The 24,165-nt window shown below is 39.3% G+C and overlaps 2 protein-coding genes across 2 annotated transcripts in view; one reads left to right on the top strand and one right to left on the bottom strand.

The window, feature by feature from the left end:
• The window catches only part of GDI2 (GDP dissociation inhibitor 2), a 43,993-nt gene extending 27,376 nt beyond the window's left edge, over positions 1–16,617 (top strand). Inside the window, exons 7-11 of the mRNA XM_061179627.1 lie at positions 11,960–12,059; positions 13,490–13,661; positions 15,191–15,335; positions 15,520–15,574; positions 15,663–16,617. Of these exons, the coding sequence (XP_061035610.1) occupies positions 11,960–12,059; positions 13,490–13,661; positions 15,191–15,335; positions 15,520–15,574; positions 15,663–15,809 (619 nt within the window). The 3' untranslated portion in view covers positions 15,810–16,617. The remainder of the gene's footprint in view (positions 1–11,959; positions 12,060–13,489; positions 13,662–15,190; positions 15,336–15,519; positions 15,575–15,662) is intronic.
• A 1,885-nt stretch (positions 16,618–18,502) lies between these two features.
• The window catches only part of TASOR2 (transcription activation suppressor family member 2), a 38,951-nt gene continuing 33,288 nt past the window's right edge, over positions 18,503–24,165 (bottom strand). Inside the window, exons 14-17 of the mRNA XM_061179638.1 lie at positions 23,377–23,530; positions 22,304–22,409; positions 20,080–20,261; positions 18,503–19,633 (exon numbers count right to left, since the gene is read on the bottom strand). Of these exons, the coding sequence (XP_061035621.1) occupies positions 19,515–19,633; positions 20,080–20,261; positions 22,304–22,409; positions 23,377–23,530 (561 nt within the window). The 3' untranslated portion in view covers positions 18,503–19,514. The remainder of the gene's footprint in view (positions 19,634–20,079; positions 20,262–22,303; positions 22,410–23,376; positions 23,531–24,165) is intronic.

Genomic DNA, 24,165 nt, shown 5'->3' on the forward strand with positions numbered 1-24,165 from the left:
ACTCTTTGTTGTGGTACGTGGGCTTCTCATTGTGGTGGCTTCTCTTGTTGCGGAGCATGGGCTCTAGGCGTGCGGGCTTCAGTAGTTGTGGCACGCGGGCTCAGTAGTTGTGGTTCGCGGGCTGTAGAGCGCAGGCTCAGTAGCTGTGGCGCACAGGCTTAGTTGCTCTGTGGCATGTGGGATCTTCCCGGACCAGGGATTGAACCCGTGTCCCCTGCATCGGCAGGCGGATTCTTAACTACTGCGCCACCAGGGAAGTCCCTGTGTCCTCATTTTTATCTGGCTTTTGCTTAACAATATTTTTGAGATTCAGCCATGTTGATGCACGTGCTGTTAATTCATTTAAAAAATACTGAGTAATGTTTCATTATGTGATTTATGTGAATATACCACATTGTCCTGTTGATGGACATCTGGGTAGTTTTCAAAACGTTTTGAGGTATTATGAATGAAGCTACTATGAACTTCTGTGTAAAATTGTGTATGGACATCAGTTGTCATTCTTTTGGGTACATATCCAGGAGTGGAATTGCTGGCTGTTATGGCAAGTATATGTTTAACTTGATAAGACTGCCCAACAACTTTCCAGAGTGGTTGTACCATTTTACATTCACTTAGCAGCGTGTGAGAGTTCTGGTTGCTCCACATACCTGCCAACGTTTAGTATTGTCGGTCTTCTTAATTTTAACGACCCAGGTAGGTGTGAAATGCTATCTCATTATGGTTTTAATTTACATTTCCTGAGGACTAACGTTGATCACCTTTTCATGAGCTTGTTTTGTATAATTTTGTGGTGTGAGTGTTCATTTCTTTTGCACATTTTTAAAGATTGGGCTGTCTTTTTGTTTTTGATTTGTAGGCAATCTTGATGTATCCTGACTGCAAGTCTTCTGTCAGTATACGTATTATAAATGTTTCTCTTAGTCTGTGGCTTGTCTTCTGATAAGCAGAAGTTTTAAATTTTGCTAATTTACCAAAGTGGTTTTTTTTTTAATGTTTAGTGTTTTTTGGTTCCTAAGAAGCTTTGCCTACCTCAGGAGCACAAAGATACTCTCCTATGTCTTTTTCTAGAAGCTTTATAGTTTTAGCTTTGTGTTTAAATCTGTGATTCATCCTGAAATCATGTTGGTGTGTGAGGTGAGGCTTGAGGTTCACTTTTTTCTGTACTGATATTTAGTTGTTCTAGCACCATTTGTTGTAAAGTTGTCTTGGTGCCTTTGTGAAAAATCAGTTGGCCATATACACATGTCTATTTTGTTCCAATGATCTATTTATTTTTCCTATTCCATTACTACACCATCCTGATTATTACAGTTTTTTATATTAAGTCTTGAAATCAGGTAATATATAAATCCTTCAACTTTGTTCTTTTTCAAAATTGGTTTGTCTATTCCAGGTCCTTTGCATTTCTACATAGATTTTAGAACAAGGTATCAATTTCTTGAAAAAATTATTTGGTGTGATTTTAGTTGGGATTGAGTTAAACCTATAGATCAATTTGGGAGAGAATTATCTTAATAACATTGAGTTTTCCAGTCCGTGAACGCTGTCTCTCACCATGTATTTAGGTTTTCTTTGGTTCAGCAATATTTTGTAGCTTTCATTATAGAGATCCAGCACTTTCTTGGTTCAAACTTATTCATAAGTATTATATGTTATTTTGATGCTGCTGTTAATGAAAGTTTCAGTTTTATTTAAAGTTGTTTGCTGCTTATATACAGAAGTACAATTGATTTTTGTACTTCCTGTGACCTTGCACTTATTCTATTTTATAGATTTCTTAGAATTTTCCTTGTACACAGTTACATCATCAGTGAATAGAGAGATTAGCTTCTTCCTATACAACCTTTGTGTTTTTACCCTCTTGACTTTATGAACTGGCTAGTACTTCCAGAAGAATGAGGAATAGAAGTGGTGAAGATGGACATTGTTGCTTTGTTTCCAGACTTAAGGGGAATGTTTTCAATATTTTATTATTAAATATGTTTTCTGTAGGTTTTTTTTAATAGGCAGTTTTGTCAGATTAAATTCCGTGTTATTCATAGCTTGCTGAGAATTTTTATTATGAATGGGTGTTGACATTGAGTTAATAATGCAGATTTTCTTTATGCTATTGTGAATTTTATAGATTGATTTTTGGATATTAAATTAACCTTGCATTCTTAGAGCAAACACTACTTATTCATGATGTATTTTCCTTTTAATTTATTGTTGGATTTAATTTGCATATATGTGTATGTATGCGTTTGTGTGTGCCTGTTTGTATGTGTACATTCACACACGAGTTCTTGTGCCTATGTTCATGAAAGATAGTGGTTTATAATTCCTGTAATATTCTTGTCTGTTTTTTTGTATCAGGGTTTAATAGACTCATAACATGAGTTGGAAGAGTTTCCTCCTACTCTGTCTTCTGAAAGAGGTTGTGAAAAATGGTATTGTGCTTAAAGGTTTGATAGAATTGACCAATGAAGCCATCAGGGCCTGTGGAACTTTTCTTATGGGAAGGCTTTTGAGTGTTAATTCATTTTCTTTTAATAGAAATAAGGCTGTTCAGATGTACTATTTCTTATTTTCAGTTGTGTTTTTCAAGGAATTTGACTATTTCAAACAAGTTCTTGAACTTTTTGACAAAAAGTTGTTCATAATATTTCTTTAGTATGTTTTTGATGTCTATAGGATCTTTAGTGAGGTTCCCATCTTCATTCTTGTGATGGATAATTTATAATTTCTCTTTTCTTGATGGGATTTCATCAATTTTATTAATCTTTTCAAAGTGCTAAATTTTTAGCTTTGTTAATTTCCATTGTAGTTATTTTTTATTTTACTGATTTCTGTTCTTAATTTTTTCCTTTTACTTATTTGGGTTTTTTTTTTCTTTTAGTTTTTAAGGTTGAAACAGAATTGATTTTATACTTTTCTTCTCTGACATAAACATTTGAAGGTCTAAATTTCCCTCTAAATATGTACCATCTAATATGGTACCCTGTCTTTCCTATGATTTTTTTTTTTTCTTTGACCCGTGGGTTATTTGAAAGTATACTGTTTAATTCCTAAACATTTGAGGATTTCCCTAAATATCGTACTGACATCTAAATTAATTCCATTATGGTCAGAGAACAAACTTGTAAATTTTCAGTCTTTGAAATTAATTAAGGCATAATTTATGGCGAAATATATGATCTGTTTTAGTGAATATGCCCTTGAAAGAATTCTGCATGCATGTTCTAGAAAGGTAGCTCATAGAGTTGTTCAAATGTATATTCTTACTGATTCTTTTTCTAGTTTTGTTGCTGAGAGAGGGTCTTCTACCACAATTGTGGATTTATCTGTTTCCTACTTTAGTTCTGTCAGTTTCTACTTCAGACATTTAAAGCTCTTTTACTACGTGATACTAATTTCTGATTACATCAAGTCTTCCTTGTCTCATACTAATATAACCATACCAACTTGTTTACTGTTTGAACATTTTTTTTTTATCCTTTTGCTTTTAAACCCTCTGTGTCTTTATATTTAAAGTGAGTCTCTTACAGACAGCATATAGTTGAATATTGCTTTTTTATCCAATGTGACAACCTTGGCCTTTTAATGGAATTTTTTAGTCATTTATGTTTAATATAATTATTGATATGGTTGGGATTAGATCTGTTATTTTGCTGTTCCCCCCCCCCCCGACTCCCCCCACCCCAGGTTCCTCTTTACTTTTTTGGAATTAATCAAATATTTTCATCTTAATTGCTTAATTTTTAGCTGTGCCTTTTCATTTCTAATTTTTTAGTGCTCACTCCATAAATTATAGTATCATCCTTCATTTATCACAGTTATTTGGAGTTAATACTGTCCTTCTTTACATAAACTGTAAGAACTTTGCAACAATTTCATCCCATTTACTATTCTCCTTTGTGCTGTTGTTGCCTATATTTTATGTCTACATACTTTATTAAACCCCACAATACATTATAATTTCTGCATTAAACAGTCAGTTTAAAGAAATGAAGGGAAGGAAAATTGTAATGATTTGTCCACATTTTTACCATTTTTGATGCTATTCATTTTTTCTTATAAATCCTTGTTTCCATCTGTTGTCATTTCTCTTCAGCTTTTCATTGGCATTCTTGTAGTTACTGTTGATGATCTCTCAGCTTTTGTTTATTTGAAAGTGTTACGTCACCCTCATTTTTGAAGGACTTCTGTTGGCTTAAGTTTTTTTTTATTCAGCACTTTATAGCTGTTGTTACCTTCACTTGTGGCCTGCTTTGTTTATGAGAAGTTAGCTGTCAACTGTAATAAATAGTTGTTTCTGTGTTTTTGTTTTTTGTTTGTTTTTTGTTCTTCTGGTTGCTTTCAAGATTTTCTTTGTGTTTGTGGGAGTATAACTAGGATTTGCCTAGGTGTGGTTTTGCTTGGGATTTGCTGAACTGCTTGGATGTGTAAGTTAATTTTTTAGCTCAAGCTGGGAATTTTAAAATCATTATTCTCTTCAGATATTCTGTTCCATTTTCTCTCTTGTCCTCTGGGACACCGATTGCTTGTATGTTAGATACTTGGTATTATTCCATAGTATAGGGGTCTCCAACCCCTGGTAAAGGTCCTCAGCCTGTTAGGAACCAGGCCGCACAGCAGGAGGTGAGTGGCGGGTGAGCGAGCGAAGCTTCATCTGCTGCTCCCCATTGCTCGCGTTACCGCCTGAACCATCGCCCCCATCACTCGCATTACCACCTGAACAAACTCTACCCACGCCTCCCCTGCCCCTGGTCTGTGGAAACACTGTCTTCCATGAAACTGGTCCCTGGTGCCAAAAAGGTTGGGGACCGCTGCCATAGGTCACTGAGGCTCTGCTCATTTTTTTGTTCGTTTTGTTTATATAGTTTTCATTTTTCTTGTGAGATTTTCTATTTATTCATTTTGACTTTCACGAATGTATAACGTTCTTTTTTTTTAATAGATCTTTATTGGAGTATAACTGCTTCACAATACTGTGTTAGTTTCTTTTGCACAACAAAGCGAATCAGCCGTATGCATACACATGTCCCCGTATCCCCTCCCTCTTGAGTCTCCCTCCCATCCTCCCTATCCCACCCCTCTAGGTCATAGCAAAGCACCGAGCCGATCTCCCTGTGCTATGCTGTTGCTTCCCACCAGCTAACTGTTTTACATTCGGTAGTGTATATATGTCGATGCTACTCTCACTTAGCCCCAGCTTCGCCCTCCGACCCCATGTCATCAAGTCCATTCTCTATGTCTACCTCTTTATTCCTGCCCTGCAACTAGGTTCATCAGTACCTTTTTTTTTTTTTTTTTTGATTCCATATATATGCGTTAGCATACAGTATTTTTATTTCTCTTTCTGACTTACTTCACTCTGTATGACAGACTCTGGGTCCATCCACCTCACTACAAATAACTCAATTTCGTTGTTTTTTAAAAAAATTAATTAATTTATTTATTTTTGGCTGTGTTGGGTCTTCGTTTCTGTGCTAGGGCTTTCTCTAGTTGTGGCGAGCGGGGGCCACTCTTCATCGCAGTGCGTGGGCCTCTCACTATCGCGGCCTCTCTTGTTGTGGAGCACAGGCTCCAGACGCGCAGGCTCAGTAGTTGTGGCTCATGGGCCTAGTTGCTCCGCGGCATGTGGGATCTTCCCAGACCAGGGCTCGAACCCGTGTCCTCTGCATTGGCAGGCGGATTCTCAACCACTGCACCACCAGGGAAGCCCCCCATTTGTTTATTTTTGTTTTTATTTCTGTTACTCTAGGAGGTGTGTCAAAAAAAAGATGTTGCTGTGGTTTATGTCAGAGTGTTTTTCCTATGTTTTCCTCTAAAAGTTTTATAGTGTCTGGTCTTACATTTAAGTCTTTAATCCATTTGGAGTTTATTTTTCTGTATGGTGTCAGGTAGTGTTCTAATTTCATTCTTTTACATGTAGCTGTCCAGTTTTCCCAGCACCACTTATTGAAGAGGCTGTCTTTTCTCCATTGTATGTTCTTGCCTCCCTTGTCGTAAATTAGGTGCCAATATGTGCGTGGGTTTATCTCTGGGCATTCTATCCTGTACCATTGATCTATATTTCTGTTTTTGTGCCAGTACCATACTGTCTAGATTATTGTAGCTTTGTGGTATAGTTTGAGGTTGGGGACCCTGATTCCTCCAACTCCGTTTTCTTTCTCAAGATTGCTTTGGCTATTTGGGGTCTTTTGTGTTTCCATATGAATTGTAAGATTTTTTGTTCTAATTCTGTGAAGAATGCCATTGGTAGTTTGATAGGGATTGCATTGAAACTGTAGATTGCTTTGGGTAGTATAGTCATTTTCACAATATTGATTGTTCCAATCCAAGAACATGGTATGTTTCTCCATCTGTTTGTGCCATCTTTGATTTCTTTCATCAGTGTTTTATAGTTTTCTGAGTACAAGTCTTTCACCTCCTTAGGCAGGTTTATTCCTAGGTATTTTATTCTTTTTGTTGCAGTGGTAAATGGGAATGTTTCCTTAATTTCTCTTTCTGATTTTTCGTTGTTGGTGTATAGGAATGCCAGAGATTTCTGTGCATTAATTTTGTATCCTGCAGCCTTACCAAATTCATTGATTAGTTCTAATAGTTTTCTGGTGGCATCTTTAGGATTTTCTATGTATAGTAACATGTCATTGGCAGATAGTGACAGTTTTACTTCTTCTTTTCCAATTTGTATTCCTTTTGTTTCTTTTTCTTCTCTGATTGCTGTGGCTTGGACTTGCAAAACTATGTTGAATAAGAGTGCCAAGAGTGGACATCCTTGTCGTGTTCCTGATCCTAGTGGAAATGCTTTCAGTTTTTCACCATTGAGTATGATACTTGCTGAGGGTTTGTCATATATGGCCTTTATTATGTTGAAGTAGGTTCCCTCTATGCCCATTTTCTGGAGAGTTTTGATCATAAATGGGTGTTGAATTTTGTCAAAAGCTTTTTCTGCATCTATTGAGATGATCATATGGTTTTTATTCCTTAATTTGTTAATGTCGTGTATCACCTTGATTGATTTGTGTATATTGAAGAATCCTTGCATCCCTGGGATAAATCCCACTTGATCATGGTGTATGATCCTTTTAATGTGCTGTTGGATTCTGTTTGCTAGTATTTTGTTGAGGATTTTTGCATCTATGTTCATCAGTGATATTAGTCTATAATTTTCTTTTGTGATATCTTTTTCTGGTTTTGGTATCAGGGTGATGGTGGCTTCGTAGAATGAATTTGGGAGTGTTTCTCCATCTGCAATTTTTTGGAAGAGTTTGAGAAGGATTGGTGTTAGCTCTTCTCTAAATGATTGATAGCATACACCTGTGAAGCCATCTGGTCCTGGACTTTTGTTTGTTGGAAGATTTTTAATTACGGTTTCAATTTCATTACTTTTGATAGGTCTGTTTATATTTTCTAATTCTTCCTGGTTCAGTCTTGGAAAACTGTACCTTTCCAAGAAGTTGTCCATTTCTTCGTGGTTGTCCATTTTATTGGCATATAGTTGTTTGTAGTAGTCTCTTATAATCCTTTGAATTTCTGCCATGTCAGTTGTGTGATTTCTCCTTTTTCATTTCTAATTTTATTGATTTGCGTCTTCTGCCTTTTTTTTCTTGATGAGTCTGGCTAAGGGTTTATCAATTTTGTTTATCCTCTCAAAGAAACAGCTTTTAGTTTTATTGATATTTGCTATTGTTTTCTTCGTTTCTATTTCATTTATTTCTGCTCCGATCTTTATGATTTCTTTCCTTCTACTGACTTTGGGTTTTCTTTGTTCTTCTTTCCCTAGTTTTTTTAAGTGTAGGGTTAGATTGTTTATTTGAGATTTTTCTTGTTTCTTGAGGGGAGATTGAATTGCTATAAACTTCCCTCTTAGAACTCCTTTTGCTGTGTCCCATAGGTTTTGGGTGATCGTGTTTTTGTTGTCATTTGTTTCTATGTGTCTTTTTATTTCTTCTTTGATTTCTTCAGTGATCTCTTGGTTATGTAGTAGTGCACTGGTTAGCCTCCATGTATTTGTGTTTTTTACAGTTTTTTTCCTGTAATTGATTTCCAGTAGCATTGTGGTCAGAAAAGATGCTTGATACGATTTCAGTTTTCTTAAATTTTCTGTGGCTTGATTTGTGACCCAAGATGTGATCTATCTTGGAGAATGTTCCATGTGCACTTGAGAAGAAAGTGTATTCTGCCACTTTTGGATGGAATGTTCTATAAATATCAGTTAAGGCTATCTGGTCTGTTGTGTCATTTAAAGCTTGTGTTTCCTTATTTATTTTCATTTTGGATGATCTGTCCATTTGTAAGTGGGTTGTTAAAGTCCCCTACTGTTGTTGTGTTACTGTCGATTTCTCCTTTCATGGTTGTTAGTATTTGCCTTATGTATTGAGGTGCTCCTATGTTGGGTGCATAAATATTTATAATTGTTATATCTTCTTCTTGGATTGATCCTTTGATCGTTATGTAGTGTCCCTCCTTATCTCTTGTAACAGTCTTTATTTTAAAGTCTATTTTATCTGATACCGAGTATTGCTACTACAGTTTTCTTTTGATTTCCATTTGCGTGGAATATCTTTTTCCATCCCTTCGCTTTTAGTCTGTATGTGTCCCTAGGTCTGAAGTGGGTCTCTTATAGACAGCATATATATGGGTCTTGTTTTTGTATCCATTCAGCCAGTCTGTGTCTTTTGGTTGGGGCATTTAATCCATTTTACATTCAAGGTTATTATCGATATGTATGTTCCTATTACCATTTTCTTAATTGTTTTGGGTTTGTTTTTGTGGGTCTTTTCTTCTCTTGTGTTTCCCGCTTAGAGAAGTTCCTTTAGCATTTGTTGTAAAGCTGGTTTGGTGGTGCTGAATTCTCTTAGCTTTTGCTAGTCTGAAAAGCTTTTGACTTCTCCATCAAATCTAAATGAGATCCTTGCTGGGTAGAGTAATGTTGGTTGTAAGTTTTTCTCTTTCATCACTCTAAGTATATCCTGCCACTCCCTTCTGGCCTGCAGAGTTTCTACTGAAAAATCAGCTGATAACCTTATGGGGATTCCTTTGTATGTTTTTTTTTGTTTTTCCCTTGCTGCTTTTAATATTTTTTCTTTGAATTTAATTTTTGCTCGTTTGATTAATATGTGTCTTGGTGTGTTTTTCCGAGGGTTTATCCTGTGTGGGACTCTCTGTGCTTCCTGGACTTGACTATTTCCTTTCCCGTGTTAGGGAAGTTTTCCCCTATAATCTCTTCAAATATATTCTCAGACCCTTTGTTTTTCTCTTCTTTTTCTGGGACCCCTATAATTCGAATGTTGGTGCATTTAGTGTTGTCCCAGAGGTCTCTGAGATTGTCCTCAATTCTTTTCATTCTTTTTTCTTTATTCTGCTCCTCGGCATTTATTTCCACCATTGTCTTCCAGGTCACTTATTCGTTCTTCTGCCTCAGTTATTCTGTTATTGTTTCCTTCTAGTGTATTTTTCATTTCAGTTATTGTGTTGTTCATCTCTGTTAGTTTGTTCTTTAATTCTTCTAGATCTTTGTTAAACATTTCTTGTATTTTCTCAATCCGTGCTTCCATTTTATTCTGAGATTCTGAATCATCTTTACTATCGTTACTCTGAATTCTTTTCAGGTAGATTGCCTATTTCCTCTTTATTTATTTGGTCTTGTAGGTTTTTACCTTGCTTCTTCATCTGTGACATATTTTTTTGCCATCTCCCTTTTTTTTTAAATTTTTGTTAGTGGGATTATGTTCCTGTTTTACTAGTTGTTTGGCCAGAAGCTTCCAACACTGGAGTTTGTAGGCTATTGGGTAGAGCTGGGTCTTGGTGCTGAGATGAGGAACTCTGTGAGACCTCACTCCGATGAATATTCCCTGGGGCCTGAGGGTCTCTGTTAGTCCAGTGGTTCAGACTCAGAGCTCCCACCACAGGAGCTTCCACCCGACCCCTGGCTCACGAATCAAGGAATCAAGATCCTGCAAGCCGCGTGGGGTGGCAAATAAAAAAGTAAAATTAGACTAGGAAACTAACAGATGTATTAGAAAGAATGTAAAAATAAAAATATAGATGAATCAACAACCAGAAGGTACATCAGTACCACAATAGTAAAAAAGAGGAGGGGAAAGGAAAAAAAAAAAAAGCCAGAGGTGGAAGGGCCTTGGCTGTGGAGGGCAGGGGCCTAAACAAGGGCAAGGTTTGGGTGGTAGGCGGGGCCAATGCTCAGGACCCACAGGGCTGGAAAAGGCGCTGGGGGCTGTGAGAAGTGGGGCTTAGGCTCAAGGAACAGAAGGGGCCCAGGCGTGCCCCCCACCCCTGGTCTCAGAAGGCAGGGGATCTCACCCGGGAGCCCAGTAGGCTCCCTGTGCCTGAGTGGGCGGGGCATTGGCCCTCTGCTCCTCCTGGAGGGCCCCTCCCGCGTGCCTCTCCTCTTCTCCCCTCGGCCTCCTTCCTATGCCCCCAAGGACCCATGCGACCTGGAGGGGACTTTGGAGGTGGGGGAACCGGCTTGGGAGCTCAGCAGGCTCCCCTTGCCCGAGTGGGTGGGGCAGTCGCCCTCCGCTGCTCTCCCGCTCTTCCTGGAGACTCCCTCCCACCTGCGTGTCCTGATCTCCCCAGCCTCAGGGGCGCCGATCTTGTCTGGCCTCCACTTCTCCTCCCTCCCTCGGTCTCCTTACGTCCTACTGGTTCATTATGGGGTTCCTCCTGTCTCCTGCGGGTCAGAGTCCCCCACCAGAGGCTGGCAGCCGCCCTAGTTGTGGGGAGATGCTAACTCCATGTCTTCCCACATCGCCCTCTTGACTTCTCCCCTATAACATCCTTGAACATAGATCTTTGAACAGGGATGTTTGTCCTTGTACATATTCGTAGTAGCTGCATTTAACTCCCTGTGTATTTTAGCATCAGTAATCTGGGCATGTTTGTTTTGATCGCTCTTTCTCTTTACTTTTTTCCATTTTCTTTTTTTCCATGTGTCCAGTAATTTTTGATTGTATATTGGACATACTGATGGGTTTATTGTAGAGATGCTGGATTCTTTCTGTGATGAGTGGTGATACTAGTTTTGAGTTGGCAGTTAAATTATTGGCCATTCACCTTGAACTTTTGGAGACTTGATTTTATGCTTTGTAGGTGGGGGGTCTTTTGTCTTTGGCTGAATCCTTAGTGAGGTGTGGTCTTCTGGGGTTTCATTGGAAAGCCCAAGGTATGTACCAAGTTCCTCTAATATGGCAGTTTCAAACTTCAAACTTACTTGTCCTTAAGGCCTGTAGCTGTAGTTTCTCCTCAAGTCTTTTTGCCTTTTAGCTTTTGCTTTTTGCTGGGTTCCTTGGAGTCTCTCTCCTGTGTACAAGCATTTCTGGAGTTAGTTAAGGATTTGAAGACATTTTATAATTTGGTTGCTCCCCATTTTGGAAGATTTTCTCCCACAATTTTTATCTCCTCATACAGCCCCAAACTCTATCTTATGGCACCTTAAATCAGTAAGACTGCGGGTTTTTTGCTTCTGTTCTAGCTGTCCCATGTTACAAGGACTGGGTAGGTCATTCTGTCAGGGGAAGAGCCATACAAACCACATGAAGATCTCATCCAGTTGCTTCCTTCAAGTCTCTTGTCTAGTTTCTGCCTGCTTTTACTCACTGTCCAGTGTGCTTCCTGATAGATTTTTGGTTGTTCAGAGTCTTAGTTTTTAATATGCAGGAGGATTAGACTTACAAGCTGTTCTTCCATTACTGGTCAGTGTGGTTTGTTTGTTTGCACTTGATATTCATAACTACGAATGTGAGACATCATTACATGGTTTTGACTGTTTTAGAATTGATGCTTTTATGACTTAAACTAATGCCTTCTGGAAGGAAATTGAACAAATACATGTTTCCTGTAACTCATTAAAATCTAAGAAAGGAGAATTTAGTAGTTGAAATAATTATAAATTACTGATTGATTATAATTACAATTATAATCACTAATTGTACTTTAAATACTTTTCTAGGCTAAGTGCTATTTATGGAGGTACCTACATGCTGAATAAACCAATTGAAGAAATCATTATGCAAAATGGAAAAGTGATTGGTGTAAAATCTGAAGGAGAGGTAAGTAGCTTTTACAATTTAAGAAATATTATATTCTTGTAAAAAAATTTTATTGTTTAATAAGTACTGAATTTGGTATGAACATCGATCCTAGATTTCACACCATGTATGTTTTCTTTATGGTAACTTGGTATTCATAATGACTGAAAACTAATTATGGATAATGTTTAATATTTTCTGTTGTGTTGATTGTTGCTTAAGACTAAAATAGAAATTATGAATGAGCTCTAAATGGTAAGTATTATATATATAGTGTGGGTTGGTGCCTGTCTCCCAAATTTTCATTTAAATTTAGCTTTATATGTACCACGTATAACTTATTGGTTGAATTGGGGCTTGGCCAATACTATTTTATTATTTAATTTATTATTACTTAATAAATTATTAAATATTAATAATGTTAATAGTCATTACTATTAACATTATTTTATTTGGGGTTTAGCCAAGGAACTGGCCAGGTGGAGTTTTGAGCAGTGTTTCTCAAATTTGAATTGAATGTAAATTGTTAATTTTGTCAAAGTACACGTTTCTTATTCAGTAGGTCTGTGGTGGGTCTGCATTTTCTTGCAAGCTCTCAGATGGTGCCAGTGTTGTTGGTCTGCAAACCAGACCATATTTCATGAACCATCAACTTTTACAAATGGAACTGTTCAAAAAAGAAACTGAAAAACTATGTTTAAAAAAATATTTTGGGATTCCTGATGGTATTCTATGGGTTCAGACCATATAATCTATACTCACTAGCTGGCCATCTGACCCTTTATTGTTGTAGGTCTTTTGTAACTATCTTGTGCTTCCAGCATACACATAATAGATGTTTAGGAATAGGGATAAACGTCTTAATCTGATATCTCAAAGTTCTTTTTATTCATTCCATTTTTCTTTGCTTCAGACAACTGCTTCCTCTTAGGACATTTCAGGGCTTTGATATAAAGAGGAAGACTATAATATAATAATACATAATTTATCTTGCAACTTAAGTTTTACTTAGTAAGTATAGTCTTAAAAGGAGAGATTATGGTCTGTTTCTAATATTAGAACTATTTATAGACCATTTACTTTTCACTGGGTCCATTCACATATAATGACATTCCTTAAACACACTGTTTCATTTAATCCTAACAACAACCTCTTTGAGGCTGGGTAGAGCCAGGATTTGAACCCTCTTCTGCCCAGTTTTAAAACTTACGTGTTTTAAAACCATGAAACACACTGAAAACCATGCAACACACTTTTCCTAATATTTGAATAAGATTTAGAATTAATAGATTTGCTCCAGGAGAATTTATAGGGATTGTGGGCAAAGCTAGTTTTAATAGTTATCTATAATTCACTAATTATCTACAGTTAACTTGGTGAAGATAACAGGCGATGTTCAAGGACGATGGCATCATTATACCCATTAGAAAGTCTTTAATGTTCTGTTACAGATTGCTCGCTGTAAGCAGCTCATCTGTGATCCCAGCTACGTGAAAGATCGAGTCGAAAAAGTGGGCCAGGTGATCAGAGTCATCTGTATCCTCAGCCACCCCATCAAGAACACCAACGATGCCAACTCCTGCCAGATCATTATTCCACAGAACCAAGTCAATCGGAAATCAGGTCAGTTTTGAAGATAAGCAGATGTTTGTAGAAATTGCAAATTTTATCTGCTCTGTTATAGTGAAGAGACTTTAGTTTACATATGGAAAATAAAATGTGATGTATCCCTTTTAGCTCATAGAGATCCTAAGTCATCACTTTGAAATGGAAACGTTTGCCTAGGAGCCCCGCCTTGGACTTGTACCCCCCTCTTTGGGCCTCCATTTCTTCCTCTAGAACTGAGAGGCTGGACTGGACGAGCAGGCAGTCTTGCCTGGTTTGAACACTGTGTGCTTGTGGAGGTTTATGCTTATTAGTTGACCTGATTTCACTGTTACTTTGAGCTGATGACAGCACTGCTTTTATGTCGTGATTTGTCAACTTAATACTTGTATTTGATTTTAGCAGTGTGCTAGAAAACAACTTTGATTTCTCTGATTGAGATCAGGACTTAGCAGGACTTCCCTGGTGGCGCAGTGGTTAAGAATCCGCCTGCCAATGCAGGGGACACGGGTTTGATCCCTGGTCCGGGAAGATCCCACATGCCGCGGAGCAACTAAGCCCGTGCGCCACAATTACTGGGTCTGCACTCTAGAGCCCGTGAGCCGCAACTGCTGAGCCTACGCTCTGCAACTACTGAAGCCCACGCACCTAGAGCCCGTGCTCTGCAACAAGAGAAGCCACCACAATGAGAAGCCTGTGAACTGCAGCGAAGAGTAGCCCCTGCTTGCCACAAATAGAGAAAGCCCGCGTGCAACAATGAAGACCCAACGCAGACAAAAATAAATAATAAATAAATTTAAAAAAAAAAGGATCAGGACTTAGCTCTGAAATCGTAATTCCTAATCTGTTTGCTTTAACCAGTTTTCATCCACTAGCTTTTCCCATCTTCCTTTCAGTTAGAAGCCCTAAAGCTTTTAATTTTTTTTTCCATGTAAGAAACGAAATCACAGAAGATTATTACGAGAACTAAGAGACACAGACTAAAGTAATCTTTCAAGGGTTCCCAAGTAGATCTTAGGGTCTGGGAGAGTCTAAAAAGAGTAAAGGGAGCCCAGTAATTATCTTCTGTATTGGAAATTATGTAGTTACTTAGTGGTATACAGACAAGTAGAATCTATGGAATTATTATGAGCTTATGCCAACTCAAGAATAGCTTATTGTGTTTGCAATTTTATACTGCTTAAAAAATGAGAAATCAGTAGTTAAATAAATCCTATCTTAGCTATTCAGAACCTTTCTAAATGCAGGGTTCAGAGAGGAAGACAGGTTTCCACAGTGAGCTGTGACATCTGGGTAGAGAATGTCATCTCCCCGTCCACCGTTCACTGCCACATAAATCCTTCATCTCCAGTAGGCTATGAGTTGCTGAATATTTGTATATTTTATGTATGACCTTGTTTGTCTCCATATAGAACTTAAGCTTAGAAGATCCAGTCTGTTCCAAGTAATTTTAACTCACACCTCAATGAAGTATGGGTGAAACTGAGTGCATACACAGGCCCAAGGTTTAAAGACCCTGGCAGTGAGGTGGCTTTGCTTGCTTGCAGATATCTATGTCTGCATGATCTCCTTCGCACACAACGTGGCCGCACAGGGCAAGTACATTGCCATCGCCAGCACAACCGTGGAGACCAAGGAGCCCGAGAAAGAAATCAGACCAGCTCTGGAACTCTTGGAACCAATTGAGCAGAAGTAAGTGATGTGTTCATTTATAGCAGCTCAAACCCAGGATTGCCTTTGGCTCCATGGTGAGCAGAACCCCATGAGAACAATGAGAGCAGCCATCATCTCTTACCAGCCTGGGTTTTGAATTTCAGGCAAAGCAGTGAGTGGGCGTGTCAACTTCCCTGCTTACTTAATTCTTTTTCCCCTCCAGATTCGTAAGCATCAGTGACCTCCTTGTACCAAAAGATTTGGGAACAGAAAGCCAGGTGAGTGGCAGTCTGAAAAGGGTAATTACCAGGCTTTATTGGGAGACATCACTAAATAGTCTTAAGTCTTTGTGACTTTCATTTCCAGATCTTTATATCCCGTACATATGATGCGACAACTCACTTTGAGACAACCTGTGACGACATTAAGGACATCTATAAGAGGATGATGGGATCCGAGTTTGACTTTGAGGAAATGAAGCGCAAGAAAAATGACATCTATGGGGAAGACTAACAGCAGTACATGTTATCATCTAATTAGGACAAACTTAAAATTTGGCAAATGATGCATATTGTATGAAATCAATATTGTAAGGCCTGCTTTTGTAATCAAAGCTGAGAGATTGCAGAGCACTGTACCAGTAAATATTCCTCCCCTTTCTAATATCATGTATTAACTTGTTTTCATGGAGTGGCTCTTCAGAATTGGCAGGTTCCCACATTCTGTTCAATTTAACCAATACTGGCTTGTTTTTTTCTAGTGAAGGATCAGTTTTAAAACATTGTGATACTGATACAGAGAACTTGATACAGTATTTGTATCTTTTAATCAGTGTAGCCTTTGCAGTTATGAGCTTCTGCTGCTCAAGAGCTGGGTCAGTACAGTTTGCGTGCCATCTGTCCTCTTGACATTAAGGAGATACGGAATCGAATGTTCCATCGTTGGGGACAGCATCCCTCACTCCTCCCCACCCCTTTACATTTACATCAAGTGTTACAACAGTGCCCAGGAAGCATAGCCACAAGCTTGGTTTATGTGGGCCTCCAATTCTAACCAAACTCCAGACTTTGAGAGTCATTTTGGAGGAAGCCTGTGTGCGGTGTTTTAATCTAATAAATTTGATGAGAGCAGAGGGGAAAGAAACTATCATAAAGCAGGTAAACGTAGAAGCTTCTTTTGTATCCCAGGTGTGGCTTCTTCAATGGACCAAGCTGCTGCAACGCAGTATTGATTTGACAGAGCCTCTGCTTCAGTGATGTCTGTCTCACAATGGCTCCAAATGATTTCTGTACTGCAAAATAAAGCCAAACTCTGGAAACCAGCTCCCTCTTGTTGGTCTTTTGTGTCCTGACAATTTAGAGCTAGTAAGTATTGTACTGGCCTTGACACAGCTGCTCATTTCCTTCACTAGAGCTGAAAACGGATGCTGGGGAAGAGTGCTGAAGACCTTAGTGGATGGTGGAGCGCCATCATCTGGCTTCACTGTGAGTAGACCCCGAATTACTTCTTGATACAATATAATTATTAGACTCTCTTAGATATCCTTAGTAGTGGTTTAGAACAAGGATTCATTCCCATCAGAGAGTAAGTGACGTCAGGTGGAATGGGTGCTTTAATGTATTTATTTATTTAATAAATTAATTTTATTTTTGGCTGTGTTGGGTCTTCCTTGCTGTTCACGGGCTTTCTTTAGTTGTGGCGAGTGGGGGCTACTCTTCATTGTGGTGTGTGGGCTTGTTGCAGAGCACGGGCTCTAGGCACGTGGGCTCAGTATTTGTGGCACACGGGCTTAGTTGCTCTGTGGCATGTGGGATCTTCCCGGACCAGGGATTGAACCCGTGTCCCCTGCATTGGCAGGTGGATTCTTAACCACTGCGCCACGAGGGAAGTCCCAGTATTTTCATTTAGTTCAGATTGTAGTTAGACATAGTTTTTAGTGGTACCTCCTTTCCCCTTGATTGTTACAAGCCTCACTGTATGTGCTGTCATTTACATTGAGGACATTGTATTCTCTTTTATAGTTGAGTCTGAAGGACATAGACTAAGGTAGGTGATCTGTTAAAGGATTTAGGGTAATAATAACTTCGATTATCCAAGTGATTACTTTAGCTCATTTTCTCAATCTCACACTATCCATTTTTGGCCGGAGAATTTTTTGTTGAAGGGGGGCTGTCCTGCACATTGTATGCACCTCCCTGGCGTGACAACCCCAGATCACCCCGGTTGAAAACAACTGTTTCCTCTGCATAAGATTATCTAAAATTCCAGCAGGCCTTTCCCCTTTTTTCCTGCAGTATTTCACATTGTGAACCGTTAACGCAGGTGGAGGCACAAGCTGGGTTAGTAATATGAAGAAAGCACCAGGATGTCTTGTTATTCTGCATTCGGCATATTTATTGGAACTAACATTTCTGTGCCAGGCCAACGGGGCACAAAGGTGATGAGGGCAGAGTCTCTGCAGAAGCTCAGTCTGGAGGCGCCTGCTCCTCTGTGGCCTGGCTAAGCCTTCAGTTACAGAACGGGTGGCCTCGTGGGTGCTGGAAGGCTCTTCAGGGGAGGAGCACAGCTGGCAGGTGCGCTGTAAATGTTACTTTCCTTTTCCGTAGTAGTTTCAAATTAATTCAGTGTACCAAATACAGTTATGGTCCTATTAGATTCTTATTCCTGGGGTAAAAATCAGCTCTTACCAGTAAGAGCTAGGGTAAGAATAATTAAAACTCAGTCAGTCTTCCTCCTCCTGAGAACATAAGGAGGGGAAAGGAACACTTTCGGTTCTGTAGGGGGAGTATAAAAGCAGATAAATGGCTTTTGAGGGAAGTTCCTGTGCAGGCTGACATGACCCCCTGGAAGGGCCAAGCGGAGAGTCGTGAAGTGTCCTCTTGCTGGAGCCTGCTGCCCGGCACCGCACGAGGGAGGGGAAAGCACTGGGGAGGCCTGCGGGGATGAGGCTTGACAGATGGAGGCCAAAGTGAGGTAAGTAAGTGGTAGGATTCTTTTCTTTTGGAAGTTACTTATTCTGCTAAATGGCCTAAAAAATTTAAACTGCTGTAAAACATTCTCTTACAAATTTAATATTTGCTATAAAATCATTGCAGAAGCAGTTGAATGATTTTTAGTTGTCTTTATTAAAAAAAATGAAACAAATTAGTTACAAAAACCTTTGTTCCAAATAGATACTATGTATCTTACAAATGTTTTTTGCTTGGTTTTGAGTTTTAAAGATTGTTGTAGAAATTATTTCTAATATAAATAAATGATTATTTCTTCCTCAGAGGGTTGATTTTTGTAGTGCGCTATTTAGAAAAACTGAGTAAGTGAAAATGACAGTTTATAAATTTGTACCATTTAGGAAAAAAATGATTTATGTAGTGTAGCATGAATAACAGCAGATAAAACCATTGAAGATTTTAGTTTTTACACAGGTGGTAAAACCTTTAAAACAGACTATAACATGCATTACATGTGCATTTCTGACCTTAACGTGCAAAAACAAAGCTACTGGTTAAAATAGACTTATTTTTGCTACAATTGAGTACACTTGTAAAATTCTTATTTTTATCATTAATTTCAATTAATAGCTTTGAAGGTATTCTGCTTAAAATGAAAATAATTTAAAACAATAATATTGAACACTGTAACCCAAAACTAATAGAAAACTACAGTGCTGCTGTGAACAAAGTCAGACATTCTCATAACGTGTAAAACATGAAGAAAAATGATCCCCCAAGTTGTAGAACAGAGATACACAGAACAGTCTTCTCATATTTAAAAAATCCAAGGTTTTCAAAGAAACGGAAAAATACTAATTTGTTGTTGGCATCACCGATGTCTAGGTAAGCTGCAGTTAAATCACCTGGATAAATACAAAATTGATAATTCCATCTTTAAAATAAAATAACCAAGAACTATTCCATAAATAGGATGCTATCTACTGGGGAAAACGTCTATGCATGTAGGGTACATTGTCTTCCGTCCTGGCAGCAGATGGACTGCAGGTGAAAACACTCATCATTTAGAAAGTAGGTTAGTTATTTCATTAGTGATACTTGAGAAAGTCCCATTTATGCCAAACCAGCAGCACCCCTAAATAAACAAAACTTTAAATTTACAGCATGACGTATAACGTACAAAAGTTTTTGAGCAACTGGTTTCCCGCAGACACAGATGTCAGCATCTGCTGTCAGTTCCAGCTCACGTGGGAGAGAGTCACAAGTGTTCTTACCAATAGCTACTCCTGAACGGAGCTGCTACTTTCTGTATATTTTCAATAAAGTCATTTACATCTGTAACAAGGATGCCACTGTTTTCAAAGACTTCTCTGGAGACAACAGGCTTTTCTGTAAAAAGAAAAATAACTTTTGGTGAAAAAATTCATTAATATTTTTTAAAAGTAGCAAAATCCCTTTTATTGAAAAAAAAGACTCATACACGTGAAGGGAAAAGCAAGCCTGTTTCGAGTGAGGAATGAGGTTGGAGCTCTGGGAGCAGCCCCCTCCATGGGTGGTGGTGGTGGGAGGGAGGGAGGGAGGGAGCTGAAACCACTGATGGGCATTCATTCATTCCTGGAGTACTTTTTTAAAAGCTTAGATGGTTACACTTAACAGATATAGTACATGTTTTTTTTTTTTTCTATTAACAGGACAAAACCCACAATACCTGCTGCCCCAGCCTCATGTGCGTTTATTCCTGGCCGCCAATGACTCCACTTGGAAGGACGTTTCTAGAGTGGACCTACCGGGCGTTAACTGGTTGATGAAAATTAGAACTAAGGCTATGAATTTACCTGTAAGGAAGACGGCAAACCTGGCGTGGACATGCTGAATTTGCAGGTTTAGCAGACATTTCAGGTGCTCAGCTTTTGTTGATGATCGGGAGTCACAGTGGTGATAATGAAGCAGCTCAATGATATTTGCACTCTGATACGATTTCAATATTAAGTTCTTTTTATGTGCAATTGAATCCACTCTGAAAAATACACAAAAATGTTAAATTTAGGTAAGTCTAAGTTTGTGAAAGATTTTCTGTATCTTAATTTTCAGTTGCTTTATTCCTAGACTTTTTCTGGCCTTCACTATACTTAGTCAAACTCCTTTTCCCTTCTTTGTTCTTCTGTACGACAAACTTGGCTTCCCAGACGTCACCGTCCTGTCGAGTTCCCTCAAAACATTCCGAGTGTACTTACTCCTCGTTCCGTCAGGAGGGATAGCACATGGCCATCGAACACTGCTTCCAGCCATGTGGCTGGCAAGCCTCCCACTCATTCCCAGCGGGCCCCTTCCTGCATCCTGTCTCATACAGCAGTGCTTCCCGGGCTTTGTCTCTCCAAAACCACTCTGCTTCTTTTTGGTTAGATAGTCACCAACTTCATTAAGATCATCTAACAGCTAGAATTTTCTCACCTCACTTTAAATCTTGTTTCTACCTTATTCCTTCCAGAGGAAAATGTTCCATCCTGCAGCCCCCCTCCAGCACTCACACCCTCGCTCCTGCTTGCTGGAGAAAACCCAAAGCCTGCGTATTCCCATAGCTCTAGTCACACCATGAACTGCGTCACGATGATGAATTTCCTTCCAGGCTTTATCCTTCATACATGTAAATTTATATGCCTGGCATCATACTGTACATAGTTTATCACTGTGAATAGAAATTTTTTATATGCTTCTAGTTACTATTTTATGCTATGTGTGGCATTATTTTGCATATTTAAAAAATTATGTATCTATTTAGTCCTGTATTTGCCTAGAGATGAATTAGAGGATGGTTTTGTAGCTACTGATAACCACGCATGGTTTTTGTTCTGTTTTAGTTTTGGACAATTTCTCCCCGCCTCCAAGGGCAAAAGGATATGATAAGTTTTCTGAAAAGTTCTCACTATTCGAGACTGGCCTGATTTGAAGAGATTCCAGTGACATAAGTGTCTCTGTTAACGCAAAGTCCTACGCATGCTGAATTAACTTACACTGACCGATCTTAACAGGTGTGCTGTGCCACCTCAGCTTTCATCTGCTTCTGTACTTACTCCTGAAGTTGAACCTTCCCTCTGAAGTGCTGTTAACTAAGCCCTGTGAGGGCCCCTTGGAGCCCCTTCCTCCCTGACAGTCTCAGCTCTCGGTTCCGCTCCCTCTTTTCCTCCTGTACGAGTTCCTCTCCTAAGTGCAAGCCTTTCCCCAACTGCTATTCTCGGCCATCTTTCGAGATCCCGTGCACATCCATGATTTCAGCTGTCTTCCTCTGGAGAAAGCAGTGCGGTCAAACAGAAGGTAACTGTCAGGTCGGAGACGAACATTCCGGGTCAAAGTCCAGCTTCCTGACTTCCTCCTTGTCTGCCTGGGTCAGGTCTGGCATCCTCTGTGCCTCAACTTCCACATCATTAAAGTGGGTTTGTACTGTCTACTTCTTATGTGTGAACTTATTAGGACAGTCCTGTGACAGATGACCTGTGCCATCTACAGACTCCCCCAGTCCACCTCTGCGTTCCCACGCTCCCTTTCCGTCTCATTACAACCTGCAGGCCCATCTTTGATATGGAAGGGCCTCCCGCAGGCCCCAAGTCTCTTCATTTAAGGAGGTCTGCCTGTTTCTAGTCTATTAAGAGTTAAATTAAGGCTACATGCTGGTCTCAATTTTACTGTCCTTTGTAACTGGAGCAACCTAATTTATGAATAAATGTCCAAAAACCCATAGGTGAATTTATTTTTTTTACATTTTAGGATTCCTGTGTGTGTCTGACTTGGTCACTGTTGGTCTGGAGAAGGCAACTCAGACTCTGGATTATGGTCACAACACAGCTTCCTGCACTGAAAGCCTTGCTATAAAAACAAAACCCGAAAAACAGTTCACAGACCTAAACACTGCCTTCAGTGATATAGATGATTTGTGTTCTTGCAAACTGACCTTGTGGCAACACTTGGATGACACTGGTCCAGAGCTCAGGGAGCCTTTCTGGGTGAACCTGGGTGTTTCCACCCTCCCCCACACCCAGGCCTTACATTCCATAAAGGTCTCACCTCACATCTTCTTTTAGCTTTTTATTTTCCTTGTAGTGAAGCAACCACTTCCATCTTCCATTTCCATTTAGTTTCTCCAGGATTTTGACAATTTCCTTCAGTTGTACTACAGAATAGAACAAGTTTGACAAGAGAAGATGTATTTTAGGATTTTTGGCTTGTCTAGTCAAAGCCCAGGGATGATTATTTGTGAGAATAAGGCCCCATGTTTGAGTGTTGACCATCACTGCCACTCCTGTAGCTGGGCAGGAAGGATGCTGTACCGCACTTTAACCCGTGGTCCCTCAACCCAGCCCCACCTTCTCACGCTAGCAGGAGAGAAGAGCACTGCAGTCATTAGCAGTTAAAAGCTCTGAGTGTATATAAATCTATGGATGGAACAAAAGTGGGGTCCTGTTGCAATAGAGATAAGAAAGGTCTAGGCTTCTAAATACAGAATCTACAAATATTTTCAACTCCACTTTCCACGCAACAACCGTCATGCTTGTTAAGGTACGTCCTCCTCCTCGTCCTTCAATGGAGAAGTGGTATCCATATTTACTTCTAATGTGCTATCAGAGCTGGGCAGGTTTTGATTGTACATAAAGTATCTGCCCTGTGCTCTAACATTCTTTGATGTCAAATTCAGTGCCCCGAGAGAAATTATTTATATATGAGTGTTTAAGCAGATAACTGAGAAGACTTCCAGTGGCCATCTTTTTAGATATCCATGATACCGACAAAATGGTAGGGGTGATGGCAACAGAAATGGAGGAAAGAGGGCTGATTCTAAACAAATATGTAGCCGACTTGATTTGGCAAAGGGAGGAATTGAATATAACGAACTCTCAAATGTGTATGAGTAGTTTAGCCACATTACTGAGAGGTTTGGTGGTGAAGGTAATCGGTTAATACAAAAGAGGTCAAGAGCAAAGTGCTTATTTAGCACAGCATATGACAGAAATTAAGCCCTCAACAGAAGGTGACATATTATTTTGAGTTGATGCTAATTTCTTTTTGATGAAATAATATTTGAATCACTGGGCAAGGAGAAATTGATTTGACTAGATGAGAAAGGAAAATGAGAGACAAACCTAATGTTAAAGTTTCTAGTATTTTGTCATCTGACACCACAAAGCCTCCTGTCCGGAACAGCTCTTGGTAGGTGTAATCGAGGACGTCTTCAGGGCTGTCGACTCCGGCAAAGATGACACTGGGAAAGTGCTTCAGCTTCAGCAGAGAAGGAATCTGAAACATAAAAAGGCCCCCCGGTGAAGACAGGTTCATTGGGTCACTTTTGTCACTTCTATCCAAGGGTGTCCAAACTCAGGAACAGCTGGGAAATACCAGTCATGACTGACTGGTAATTCTGTCAGTTAATAAGGAATTTTAACTCCATCGGCAATGCTGCAAACTCATTAAGATTAGTTAATTACAAAGTGGTCTCTCAACTCCAAAGGTGGGAGATGGAGTGAGGGGAGAACACCTGAGGTTTGGGACCTGTAATCAGGCAGGTGGCAAGCTCACCACCACCCTAGTCTCCCGCTTCACGTGGCGTCCGTGCTGTGGGTTCAGTTCCTGCCTCCTGACGCAGGACCGTATGCCCAGGCCAAGCCTCGATGTCAGAGCTTTTTGGGACAAGCAATTACTTTTATTTAACTGATAGGTAAATATGGTAACAAAGAGTTAAGAAAATTTTCACAAGTCCTTTTAAAGCAAGATTTATTACTGTTAGACATCAACAGATGCAGATTTATATTTCAGGTGAGAAAATTTTACCAGTCTCTTTTCATCGAAGTTCTCCCTTAGTTACTATGAAAATATTCTTAACTCTGAGACATAATTTGCCTTATAAATACCTTGGTAAATTACATTAGTATCAG

Source organism: Eubalaena glacialis, chromosome 2 (assembly GCF_028564815.1).
Source record: "Eubalaena glacialis isolate mEubGla1 chromosome 2, mEubGla1.1.hap2.+ XY, whole genome shotgun sequence".
Classification (NCBI taxonomy): Eukaryota; Metazoa; Chordata; class Mammalia; order Artiodactyla; family Balaenidae; genus Eubalaena; species Eubalaena glacialis.